The sequence below is a fragment of the Planococcus citri genome, chromosome 2, assembly GCF_950023065.1.
Source record: "Planococcus citri chromosome 2, ihPlaCitr1.1, whole genome shotgun sequence".
Taxonomy (NCBI): Eukaryota; Metazoa; Arthropoda; class Insecta; order Hemiptera; family Pseudococcidae; genus Planococcus; species Planococcus citri.
This window is the reverse complement of record NC_088678.1, coordinates 22,376,934-22,390,818: the sequence shown is the minus strand read 5'-3', so window position 1 is coordinate 22,390,818 and position 13,885 is coordinate 22,376,934. Positions and strand designations below refer to the sequence as shown.

The 13,885-nt window shown below is 34.1% G+C and overlaps 1 protein-coding gene across 12 annotated transcripts in view; it reads right to left on the bottom strand.

The window, feature by feature from the left end:
- Positions 1-13,885, bottom strand: part of Glut1 (Glucose transporter 1) — a 228,417-nt gene that overhangs the window by 48,063 nt on the left and 166,469 nt on the right. For 9 of the 12 annotated variants that reach the window (XM_065349101.1, XM_065349103.1, XM_065349100.1 and 6 more), the window contains one exon: positions 7,402-7,708. The exons of 1 other annotated variant lie outside the window; for it this stretch is intronic. In XM_065349101.1, coding sequence (XP_065205173.1) covers positions 7,402-7,708 — 307 coding nt within the window. Of the gene's footprint in view, positions 1-7,401; positions 7,760-13,885 lie in introns of all 12 variants that reach the window. 2 more of the 12 variants (XM_065349109.1, XM_065349110.1) reach the window with 2 other exon arrangements.

The following is a 13,885-nucleotide window of genomic DNA, read 5'->3' as shown; positions in this document are numbered from 1 at the left end:
AAATTTGGTAAAATTTTGATTTTTTCCCCTCATTTTTGACTTAAATTTGATTTTCAAAAATTCACCAAAAATCGAAAAACGCACTTCAGCTTTTGAAATTTTGACAGGTGATAAATGTTTGCTTGATCTTTCGATCTATCTTTGTACAGTTTGAAAAATTTTGTGCAAGTCTTATGTTGGAAGTTGGAACGCAAAATCTGCGATTTCAGCTGACCTGTCAATCATAATGGCCGCCATTTTGTAAGTAGGACCACTTTTTTTTGAGTACAAGGGCTAGAAATGTTCTTCAGGACTCCCCCTTTAAGAAAAAAGTTGTCCCGGAGGATCAACCGGGGGGGGGGGTGCAATTGATCCTTAAACGGGCTCCCCGGCTATCTATTCAAGATCTACCAATTTCCACCAAGATCAAAAAGTTTTTTTCTAAAAGTGCAGAAACTACTTTTTTTGAACAAACTTCTCAGAGGGTCTCGTTTTCTGCCAAAACTGCAGAGAAAAATCGGGTTGAAGTCACAATTATTGAAATGCATTTTTTTTAATCAAAAAATTTGCCAAAAGATCCTGTTTTTTAAATTTTGGAAAAAAACTTATTTTGGACAAAATTTTTAGAAGTTCTTGTTTGTTTTGAGTCGTACACAGGGTGTTTAATAGGTAGTAAAAGTAGTGAATGTAGTGAAAGTGGTGAAAAAGTAGTGAATTTAGTCAAAAAGGTAGTGAAAAAATACAAACTCGCAACCCATATAACTACATAGGTACCTACCTTCAAATCATTAAAAAAAGAGTTTATTTTTGATGAAATTAAAAAATACTTTGTTTACAAACCTCCTCTCAATTTAAATTTTTTTGAAAATTTTCCAGTGAAAATTTCTAATTTGTGCATTCTTTTTGTGTGTGGAGGAGGGGTGATTGAGTGTAGAGCTTTCTAAAAATTTGTTTGAAAAAAGGTAGTGAAAAAAGTAGTGAACAAGTAGTGATTTTTTCAACAAAAAAAATCCGTTACATTTGTACAATGGTAAGAAATCTGTTTTTTTTTTAGCAAAAAACTAATTTTTCTTCCTAAAATATGTACCAAAAAAATCTTACTCTTCGCCAAAATTGCAAAAAAATGTTACCATTTTGTAAAAAACTGTAAAAAAGACACATTTTTGGTTGGAATTGCAAATAAAAATTATTATTTTCTTCGTTAAAATTGCCAAAAGTCAAGTCAACACTGTAAAACAGCATTTTGGTTGCTCCTGGCGCAGAAATCAAACCTTTGCTCATCTAAAGAAGTGAGAATTGATAATTTTAAATGGGGAAACAATTGATAGTGGATTCAAAAATACATCATTGCTCACAATTTCTTAAGCTAAATTTATTTTTTTTAATTTTGGCAAATTTTTGAAAATTTACGTACTTGTAATTTGATTTGTTTGAGATGGCAAGATGAAACTTTATTCGTTTCTAAAAGATGTTTTTTGAATTTCCCTGTTTTAAATAATTCGCCTTTAAAGAAAACTATGAAGTCTCACAGGCAGCCAAGCATAAAAAAAAATTACCCGAATCGTTGTGATAGGTCATGAATACAAGCTTTGAATTCAATTATGGCTTTTTAGATGAGAATTTTCAGAATCTGGAAAACTCAGAAGTCCATTTAGGTTTCTTTTTGTAAAGAGGGAGAAGGGAGCAACAATTACGAAACACATTTCGGCGTCATTTTACCTAGAGTTAATCCAATTTTGATATTTTTCAAGGGTGAAATCGGAATTTGTAATTTTCAAAAATTCGCCATTACTCAAAAAAAGAAATTCAATGTGTTTTTGGACGTCTTATTCGTTAATTCTAGGTTTTTATCTATATAAGGCCACTTCCCACCCTTCTTTCTCTCCCTCCACCTCCGGATAAAGGAAATTAGTCTACATTCTGCTGATTATTCAGTCACTTGGTTTTACGTCTTAATTACCTACTGCATTTTCGTTTCAATTTCATTTGATGAAGAATTTTTTGAGATAACTTAACGTATATATGAATTTTAGAACTGAAGTATTACTTATACAGGTATGTAAATTCTCTCCATATTCAAAATACACCGAGTTCCCGCGTTTATTTTTTCTTCTAGCGATACATATAATATTGCATCTTTGTCAGCTCTCTCATTTCAATACCATAGACGAACTGCAAAGTGTTGGAAGAATTATCGATACCTAGTGATTTAACGGGAGACACCATTCCTGCGGAGTAACTTTATTAAAAAACTTTCGCATCTTAATTTTGGGGCCGTTCTTCCACTCGAATGGCGTCCGTTGTTTATTAATATTGAAAAAAAAAAAAGAAAAGCGAAAAAGAGCGAACGAAAAAGGAAAACTTATCACCTACTTTTTTTTGAAGTATTACTTTTGAAACGGAGACAACGACGACGAGTCTTGGGTGAATTTTATTATAACACGATGCTATTTTTCATTTTTCTTTCGCCGAAGAAAAAATAATAATAATGTGGAAATCTGTACGATTTTTTCTCACAGTGCCAGTGCAAAAGGAAAGAAAATCGCATCAACGCTTGATTTTCGTTTGATTGCAATCGTTATTATTACAAGAAGGCAGTTTATGCGTTCATTTCCCGTGCACTATGCACATTTCTTACCGCTAAAAAGAAGAAGCAGCAAAAATATCTACACATTTCGTAATACTTTTATATCGCATCGACAGAGAAAAAAAAACAATCGCGAAACAGATTTCCGTTTGTAAAGTACGTGCTTCATCAGTTCTTTTTGTTTGTAAATTGACTTTTTTCCTGCCAATGTTTCTTGATTTTTTTTCTCGTTTTTTTCCTCTTCTTTATTTTTTTTAGAGCATCTTTTATGTACATAACATACCTACTCAGACGTGTGAGTAGATTAAACAGCGCGAGAATGCGAATTGGTAAAAAACTGTGATCGAAATGAGTAGAATTAACTAATTTGTTGTTTCTAAAAAAAAATTAAAGTTGGATATTTCACTTGTTTGATGTTCTCGCACTTGTGGTAATGACGTTGATGGGGATGAATCAGGCTAATTCAAGTCAGAACAGCTTGAATCACTTTCTTTTGAATGATTTCAGGGAGGCGGTTTCTGCGCCAGGAAGCAACGCAAATCTTCTTACAAGATTTGTTTCCTGAATTACAAACTGCAACTCTGTTTTTCAACTTCACTGGAGGAATCAAAATTACTTCTGACAACCTGAAGCAAATTTATTGAAATTTTGGCCTCGAGTAGTGGTGATTCAAATTCACATTTTTTGCAGTTGTATTTTTTGCCTGATTTTCCTTAGAAAAAAGGAAACTCCCATTCTGGGATGGAGTTGGGACCGTTCACAAAATCCTCGTAAAACCATTTTCAAAAATTGTATTCGCGTCTAATGTATTTTTTATTTCAATATTTTTGCCTTGTGACCAGAAGGAATTTCAACAAAATTCGGCCAAATTTGGATTTAGGCTCAGTGGGACCCACTCAGGATGTCTACCTCCGATTTGGACACGACTACAATTTCTGGAAAGAGCATTGTCTAAAACCTCAAAATTACAATTTCGAATTTTTTTTCGAATTTTTCGAATTTTAAAATGGAACATTTTCGGTGATTTTTTAAAGAGAATTAATTCAGTAAAAATAATGACGATTGGTGCTGAAACTAATGTCGAGTTTTTTGTACTAAATTTCACGATTCCCGCCTATTCTGGAGTCTTCGACGTAATTTTCAACTTCTCTATAATTTTTAAATTCCTCCAAAAGACACAGAAATTGATATTTTGGTCAGCTGAAAAATTGAGTTTTGGTTTATTCTCGACATGTTTAAAGAGTTTATTTTTTCAAATTTCCCCTTTTTCTATTTGTTTAGGACTTGAAAAAGGAAAGATTGAACACAGCTTTTCATTCCTTTTTTTTTTTGACAACTTCGACAGCTCACAAAATAATTTTCACATCGCGATAAAACTGGAATGAAACTAGGTTAGATGCCACGAGAGGTTTTCAATTTTGAATTTTAGAAATTTGAAATTTAGAAAAAATTTGGTAAAAAACTAAAACGTTTTGGAAATGTGAGGCCATTTATATGCTATTTGAATTTTCCATTTTGGTTTGGACCATTCTGGAAGCTCCAGCACAATTTTTAATTTTTCCATATACGAAACGCGGAAATTAATTTGGGCAGCTAAATATCGAGCTATGGCTTATGTTTATCCATATTGGGACCGATTTTCAGGTAGACACATAGACACCTCGAATTTATTTTTTTCCAAAATTTTTTGATTAGGTATAGGCCCCAAAAAAATGGCCAATTCTTCTCAACAAGGTACAGAAGAAATTTCACGGTTCAGAGTTCAAAAAGTTTGACAATTCTGCATATACTTTGAAAAATCGATTTCTCGGTTCAGTTTATTAGGTAAACGTGCAAATTAGTTGTTTAATTCTAATTATACCTACTATCTTAAGGACTTAATCACAAAATTGAAATATTTTGAAAGAAAGAACTATCATTTTGAAAACTCCTGAGCTTGCAAAAATTTCTGAGAAAAATCGGGTTGTTGTGACTTTTTAGCCAAATTTTTGTAAAAAATGATGGCTATTGTGGTAGGCCCAACTTAGGATAAAAAGGTCGGGAGTGAAAAATTTTGATAGTTCTCGACGTTTTGACCTCAAACTAGACGATTCCCGGTGTGTCAGTTTTTATATATAATTTATTTATCTATGTATTGTATAAGTTTCAGCACTTTTCAGCACGATGATGATTTTTACATTTTATGACCTTGAACCTGTTCTAATTGATCTAATAAGGTCAAACTTGGAGAATAGGGTTCTTTTGGGACCTAAAATTGACCCCCGCAGTTTGAAGGGTCAAAGTTGAAAATTACAGGGAGGTCATTTTTTTGGAGGGGAATAATATGACCCTAAATGAATGAGAAGGGTCCAAAATCATACCATTGGTCAGTACTCCCATTGAGATCAACATATCCAAATTTCAGCTTCCTAGGTCATCCCCGCCCTAATTAAGGTGGGAAAAACCACATTTGACCCCAGTTTTTGACCCCCTCACCCCTAAAATTGATCTAGAAGGTCCAAATTTTCAGAATACAATGGGAGGGTGCCCCTCGAGTGCTTTTTGCAGGATTAAACCTTCCAACTCTATTTGACCTCCCTCCAGGATCAAAAAAGTGGATTTTTGCGTGTTTTTTGACTTTTAGCCAAACCTACAGCTCCTCCAAATTCACCTAGAGGGTCCAAATTTTCACAGCACGTTGGGAGGATGTACCCGAAGTTCCTATTGCAGGTTTCAAGTTTCCAACCCCATTTGACTTCTCTCCAGGGTCAAAAAAGTGGATGTTTTCATCCATTTTACGTGTTTTTTGAAGATTTTGACGTTACACCTAGGCGAAGCACAGGAGCGAAGCGAGGGTGCGAGTAATTCAAGAGCCCCCAATGTTTCTGGCACAAAAATTTGGCGGCAGACTGCTACGACTTTTTATTTTTTATCATAAAATTTTACAATAAACCGTGTGCTTGCTTAAATTGCGGAAAAAAATTTTTTTTGGACAAAATTTTCAGAAAGTCGTGTTCTTTTTCGTGGTGAAAAATCTGGTTTTCTTTTGGTCAAAATTGCAAAAAAAATAAGTTTTTTCTTGCTAAAATTATCAAAATAAATCTAACTTTTTTTTGTCGAAATCGCAAAATACATAACTTACTGTTTTGTAAAAACTGTAAAAAAGACATTTTTTGGTTGAAATTGCAAAAATAATAATATTTATTTTCTTTGTCAAAATTTCCAAAAAGTCAAGTTTTTTGTCAAAGTTCCAAAAACACCTATTTTCTTCTCGTCATTATTTGCCTAAAAGTCGCATGTTTTATTTGCCAAAATAGCAAAAATCCTAGGTAGGTACCTTTTCATCATTTGGAAAAATTCGTTCGGGGAACATTGATTCGAGAATTCAGTACCCAGAAAAAAACGTTCGAGGAAAATTTATTTAGGAAAATGGTCATTCTGATGACAGTTCGGGATACTGAATTCGGGGGATTTTCTCAGAATCATGTGAACTGGAAATTAAATCAAGGTAGGAACAACAATAATTCATCCCTGTTTAATTTTTTTCATTAAATTAGTACGGGGGCTTCTGCGCCAGGAGCGACTCATGCGAGCAGTCTACGTTTCTTTTAATACGACGACGTCGTGGAAATTAGCATGCTCAAACAGATGTTTCAAACATCAAAAGATACCAAAACCGATCAGAAAGTAACCCTTGTTGAACCACATTAATAAATCAAAAACAATACCGCTTCAACTTAGGTGTAAATTTCATCACGATAACCTATCTGTATCTATAATACTAACAACAGCTCGAGAGAGAAACACTTCGAACAAAAGGTTTAGCATCACCATCAACCTCGTATACTCGAAACAAAAGAAGACGTAGGGACAGGTTATCGCCGAGCGGCAGAATAAATTGCACCGGCAATTCCCAAAAACAAACTTAATCGAAGTGGAAAAAAGAGGAAAACTACGCACGTAATGCTTTTTTTGTCGCATTATCTGCGGCAGACTTGTAAGTATAACATCAACGGAGAGACCTCCGCATTGAATGGCAAGTGGTAAGTGTACGATGAGAATCGATACAAAAGAATAATACCGTAACACGCTCGTAAATGTAACAATAAGAAACACAATAATACACGTAGTACCTCGAGTTGAAAATGAAAATCGTCATAGAGCATTAAATCAGTCTTATATTGGGGATACTCGTATATATGTAGTAGGAGTACGAGTGTATGTCTCTTCTATAACAATGTACGAGTACGTTACGTACTTCTCCGAATGCAAAAGGTAATGGTGAAATGTGTACGCGATATGTACCTATTCGTAGAATTATATATGAAGGTATAGCACACAACTCGACGTACTGTCAACAATACGTGAACGGATGATAAGAGTAAAATTATGATAAACACTTTCGCACACAATACACTATATCAATTGGCGGATATTAATTTTATTTAGCTTGGCAGAAATGTTCATACGATGAGAATGAGATGGGCAATACGAAGAGTACCTACACGGGTAAATACTATGAGAGATGCTTTCGCAAAGAGAATAATTCATTTGACCGTAATCGTGATATATAATCAAAATAAAGGATACCTTTCCGATATTGTAAATAACGTTTCTACATCGTTTAACCATTTTATCACGACACCTTTGCTGGGTATTAAATCATATATTTCATCCTCGAGAAAGAGATAATCTTGGGCGAGGTATCGAACGAGAATATTCAACTCTAAAAGCAATAGATCTTCGATAGCGAAGAAAAATCTACTACTACGAAAACGCAAACTATGTACAAGCGTCAAACTACTATATAGGCTACTTCAACATCAACAAATCACACTGAATTTCTGAAGGCTCACCTGTTGAAGTAGTCTTAATTTGCGGCGATGCGTTTGTTCCTCGAGACGGTCCACGTATTCGCGTAGTTCTTCGATCTCCACACGGATCTGCTGCACCTGGTCCACTTCGCTTTTCATGACAGCGATGTCCCTTTTCACCTCGTTCACGTCGCTTTGACACGACTCCATCGATTTGGTCAGGTGATCGAGCTGGGAGCGTATTTCGCATAACGCGATGTCCGTCTCGAGTTGCCGATCACCGCGGGTCTGTAACTCGTCCAGCTTCGCATTCAGGTTCATGCTCATCACGGTCACCTGCCTCTGCAGACTGCGGCACCCGACACCTTCCATCATATTCTATACCATACAAATATTCCCCCTACCTTTCATCTTTCTTTTTTTTTGTTCTTTCAAAGGCACACACTTTCGACGTGCATCGTGGAGGCACACGTCGAAGTACATATATACGAGACATTTCGTTCGTGTAATCGAACGAAATTCTCAAATTCACATGTAAAGCGTCTAGTGCTGCGAGCTATGTAAGTTTTTTTTTTTTTTTTTTTTGGAGGTTTTTGGAAAATACACGAGCGCTTTTTTCGAATTGGTAATTGTGTGATTTTGAGGTAGACTAGTGGTTTTTTTTGAAAATTTGTCGTGTCTATATATAGATGATTATGTAGTTCGATAAATTGGTAGCGTAGCGAAAAGATTACTTAAGAGAAAGATTTTACACAAATATTTCAATAAAAGCAAAAGTATAAATTTATTTAGCTTGAAGATAATCGTGAATGAAATAATCACCTGATTTTTGATCTCGTCATTTTTGGTGTTCAGAAAAACTTTATAGCTTAACTAGGACCTAGGTACATATAAAAGCAAGTCAAAAAAAAAAAAAAATTGAAACCAAATTTTCGACTGTTGAAGATTTGACTGATTTTTTTGAAAATATGTTATACCTAAATCATTTATTTGAAGCCAAAAATTTGAAAAAAACCCACAAATTATAGTTTTTTTAAAATGAAAATGACAAAAGTATTTCCCCAAACGAATACTATGTATTAGTCGGGGGGCTCGCATAAGGATCACTTGCACCCCCTGCCGATCCTCCAGAACAACGTTTTTCTTATAGGAGGAGTCCTAAGAAACATTTCTAGCCCTTGTCCTCAAAAAAAAAGTGTCCCTACTTACAAAATGGCGGCCATTTTGATTGACAGGTCAGCCGAAATCGCAAATTTTGCGTTTCAACATGGGACTAGCATAACATTTTTTAAACCGTACAAAGGTAGATCAAAAGAGCAGGCAAAAATTCATCACCTGTCAAAATTTCAAGTAGTAAAGTGCCTTTTTCGATTTTTGGCGAATTTTCGAAAATCACATTTTGGCCAAAATGAGAGAAAAAAATCAAAATTTTACCAAATTGACCAAGAAAGCTGAAATTTGGGATTAAACCCTATTTTCGACCTGCCAAATCGATTGGAAACTGTTTCAAACCGTTTTGAGCAGTTCTGGAGCCTCCAGCAGATTTTTGAAACTCGAAATTCCCACAAAATTTCATCAAATGGAGTTAGAAAGTCGAAATTAATTCGGAAAACTAATTTCAATACGCTATGAAGTCGACTGCAGGTAAATTTCAAGTCGTTTTGGAGCCTCCAGCAATTTTTTGAAAATTACTGGAGCCTCCAGTAAATTTTTGAAACTTGAAATTTACCCAAAATTCCATCAAATGGAGATGGAAAGCTGAAATTAACTATGTACTCCAATGTTATCACCCACTGGAGACGACTTCAGGTGGATTCAAGTCATTTTGGAGCCTCCAGTGAATTTTTGAAAGGTTTCGTGGCGTCTTTAGGAGAATTGAAATTTCCAAAAAGTAGCTGGAAGCTTCAAAACCAGTTGAAACCACCATGCAATCGACTTCATATAGTATTGAAATTAGTTTACAAAGTAAATTTTGGCTTGCTAACCTCATTTGATGAAATTTTGGGAAAATTTCAAGTTTCAAAAATCTACTGGAGGCTCCAGTAATTTTCAAAAAGTCGCTGGAGGCTCCAAAATGACTTGAACCCACCTCAAGTCGCCTTCAGAGGGTGTTAAAATTGGAGTGCATAGTTAATTTCAGCTATCCATCTCCATTCGACGAAATTTTGGAGAAATTTCAGAGAACTTGATTTAAGAAATACCAATACTTATTTTTTGGATATTATCTACTAATTTTTGAAATTCAAACGCTCATTTTCAATGAAAAAAAAAATCGATAAAACTGAGGTAGAAAATGTTTACCCATTTTTGACCTCTTGAATTTCTTGGTAGCGATTTTGAGCTGTTTAGGAGTCTCCAGTGAGTTTTTGAATCTTCCAGCTCCAGAAAAATCGCGAATTTTGAATTTATGAGGCTAACTCAATTCGAACGATCGATTCATAAAGACGGTTAATCCAAGTTGATTGATGCGTTGATGAATTTCATCTTGGCTCATTTTATGATAATTTTTCTGATATTATTGGAAAATCCAAAAATCCGTTGGAGACTCCCAAATAATTCAAAAGCCTCGCAAATAGATTCAGAAGGTAAAAAATAGCGTATAAACCAAATTTCACGTTTCTGCCCCACTTTTATCACAATTTCTCTTTCATTTTTCATTGAAAATCGGCCTTCGAATATTTAAAAATTTGTCAAAAATCGAAAAATGAACTAAAGTCTCTAATAATTGGGCACATAAAGTATTGTTGGATACTCATATTCAAGAGCTATCCACAACTTGTCTCTCCCAATTTCACTCAAAATTTCCACGATGACCATGCTTTGGGACCCACCCTCCTCCCCCTCCTCCTTACAAAGTGACAAGAAAGTTACTTTTGGTCGATTTCATTTTTTAAATTCAAACCTTTCAAAAAAAAAAAAACAGAACAAACGCTAGAAATAGAAAATTTTTATTCTTCATTTTTTCTGTAGAACTCTCGTTTTTTTCTCTTTTAAAGATCAATTATTTTTGCAAAAAAATTGAAAAATTCCATTTTTTTGATCACACCCGATCCATTCAAGTTGAACTTTTACTCAAAACACAAATTATTCAGCGAATTTCATGCTCTAAAATTTAGTGTCTATTCATTTTTACGCAAAAGCTTCGATTTGAAGGAGTTGAAATTTTTTTCAATTTTCCCTTTATAATAAAAAGTTGGTTTTTCCAAAAAAACCAAGAGTTTTGCGAAGAAATTAAAATAGAAACAGAATTCGGAGCCTCTGAGACAAAATAAATTTGTCACATGTCCAGCATAATTATTTTATTTGAAATTTTGAGCGAAGATCAGAAATTTCAACCTTATAAAATGATTTTTTAGTGGCCTTTTAATGGGCCACTCGGTGGAATCTGATTATGCAATTAAATTCAGCACAATTAAAAATCATAAAAATCATCTGCTGAACACTCTTTTTAAATCTGCATAAAATTTTAGAAAATGCAAAAAAATACAAGTTGCCTGTTCAATTTTTAAGAATTAATTGTGTTTTAATCCTCAAAAAAGCAAAAAAAAAATGTTTTAAACAAGAAAACTTATTTCTTTTTACTGTTTAAAGCAGCCAAAAATGTTGAACATCGTAACACTAAAAGTAAAACCTACCCAACAGAAATTAACAGTTTTTAAAATATTAATTAAAAAAATGTTTTCGACTTGAGAAGGACCCCTCCCCTCCCCCTTCCCCACCATACAGGAGAAGTGGCACTGTAAAAGATGATTGGGAAAATCCACATTCAAAAAAAAGTAGGTAACCTATCTCAAAATTTCAAAACATAAACCTGTCTTCTTTCTTCCCATTTGCATTAAGGAGGATTTTATTTTGAAAAGCTGTCGAATTTCACAAAAAAATACGCTATATTTTTTTATTCTGGATTTAAAATAAGTGAGGCAAAAGCCCTTCAAAGATAAAAAATACTTCTTTTTTGGTTTCATTTTCAACTTTTTTTTTCAACATTATTGTTTGCCTTCATTATAAGAGAGCCAACATTGATAAGAAAACTGGGCGATTTTTTTTTCCAGAAAAAAAGGTTGCTCAAAAATATTTTTCAAAAATTTTCCTTGATTTCTGTTTCGACTGTTTCATTTTTTTTTTGATTTTTTCAGATTTGAAGGGCTCGAGGCTCGAGTGCAGAAAAATCAATATTGCTTGGGATTCGGTGAGGTTCTTTCTTGAAGGTAAAATTATTTGTAAAGATTCTCATGGACAAACCGAGAATTTTCAATACAAATATTTTGATCAAGATATTTAAAAATATTGTCTTCAATTTTTATTTTTTTTGAGTGAAGACCAAATTTTCTTCGCTACGCTAAGTAAGTCCAAATACACGAGAACCATGTACACATTGCACACACTTTCACAGAACCGAAAACACCATCTCTCTTCAAAATCTAGCAAAATAGCAGAACGAAGCCCACACTTGGAAAATTTTCGAAACCCTCGCGCAAATCGCAACCGCGACAGAACATCGCCCAACAATGCTAACTATTTTACGTATATACTACACTATTCGACGATAAGAAAAATATTCACGGTGCGTCTCTCTATACTCGCAGAAAGTTCCAATACCATAATCGAAATTAACCAACGGTGATTATCATTTGTATTTGTAAGCACGAGCACGAGCAGATTTCTGCATGAGGAAAACGAATATGTACATAGGCAGAGAGTAAGAGAGAGGTTGCCATTTTAATCTCATTATTATTCCCGACCAGTAAAGTTATTTGATTTGCGATGAACAGATTTTGTAATAAATTATGTTAATTCTGGTTCGATACTACGAAAGCTCCACAGAAAGGAAAAAAAATTGAAAACTTTAAATTTCCTTAAGATGATATTTTTTCCCCCTTTCAATTCAAATATTTAACATGCCCGGTGGAAATTTTCATTAGCACAAATCATACCTTATAATATAGCTGAATGAATAGGTACGTTTTAATTAGTGTATACCTACTTAACCTCAACAAATATCTCAATTCTGGCCTCAGTAAAGCGGATTTCATTACCGATATTTATGGCGAATTGAACGCCTTCTATATTATAAAGATAGCATCGCTTATAAAACGAACGTAAAAATTTAATCCACTCGTAAAAACGCCAAACTAAGCAAATATGTATAAAATACGATACGTTGTCGAGCTATACGTATACCCTGGTAAAATCACGACAGAGCGTTTTAAACTCAAAGGCAATAAAACTTGTCATACTTCGTCATCTTGAAATCCAATGTACGTATACATCTTTCTTTTAGCATTACATTTCGATAAACGAGTAAATCTTTTTCCAGTCGGGTTTCTCGCAAAGATGAAAAGAACAACAATGCATTCAATGGACAGAATTTGAAAAAAAAAAAAAAAAAAAAAAAAAACGTAAAAAATTCAAATGCCAATGTTTCAACACACGCAGTGATTTTCACTCGAAAAGTAAAGGGAAAAAAAGAATTAAAACTCGCGAATCGCGAATCCGAAAGCGTAAACGAACAGACGAGCTGCCGGCATCAACAAAAACAAAAAAAAAGTAACGGAAAAAAAACAACACCATTTTCAATACCGATTGTTAACACGAAATGTTTACGAACGATGGATTTTACCTTTCGTTAATGTTTAACTTTTGACAGATCTTTCGAAATTCACGATACGAGCGAGTTTGTTGTTTATACTTCCACAACGTTGTACATGGAGTTTTTCGAAAAAGCGAAGGCGAAGACGAAAAAATACCAGATATTCGTGCGCCCCCCCCCCCTCCGGCCCCTTGAGCGAACGTCAGTCGTCGCGAATAATGAACGAAAATTAGATAACTTTACAGGGTTGAGTAAATTATAACGAGTTAAGGAAGAGAAAGCGGAGCAGAGGAACGACCGACGCTTACTTTTCGTTTTACGTTCTATTAACGCCTTCGTATACGAGTGTATACCAACTCGACTCATTTTGCAGCATAACATCGATGAATTTTCCAACATGCGAATAATTGACCTTTAAAAGACCGCCAAAAATGTTTTTTAGGAGCTGGATGACGAAGGAAATTAATTAACAGGAGGTTGAGGGAGGTGGAATGTTTGGAAATTCGAATTTTATTTTTTTTAAAAGTAGGTAAGTAACATTGATCGTTTAAAAAATCGAATTTAGTCAATTTTTACAAAATGTCAAAATTGAGTAAGAATATAAATTTTGCTCTGAGTGGAAATTTTGAAATTGACTAGTAGAAGTCCTTATAATATGGTCGAAAAAATGTTAATGAAATTTCCCATAAAAAACTGGGCTTGACTGGGGTTTTCCTTGTATTCTTCAGATGTTTCGTATTCATTATTTTTCATTCTGATATTCAAATTCACGCGAATTACGAGTAAGTAATTTAATGAGACGTGAATAAATAGATAAAATTGTAAAAGTAAATTTTCGCACATCAGATCTGAAGTATAGTAATAGTCGAAAGTAGTAAATTGGGATATCAATAAATTCAACACAAAGATAAGGCACATTGTTACCTACTACTGATG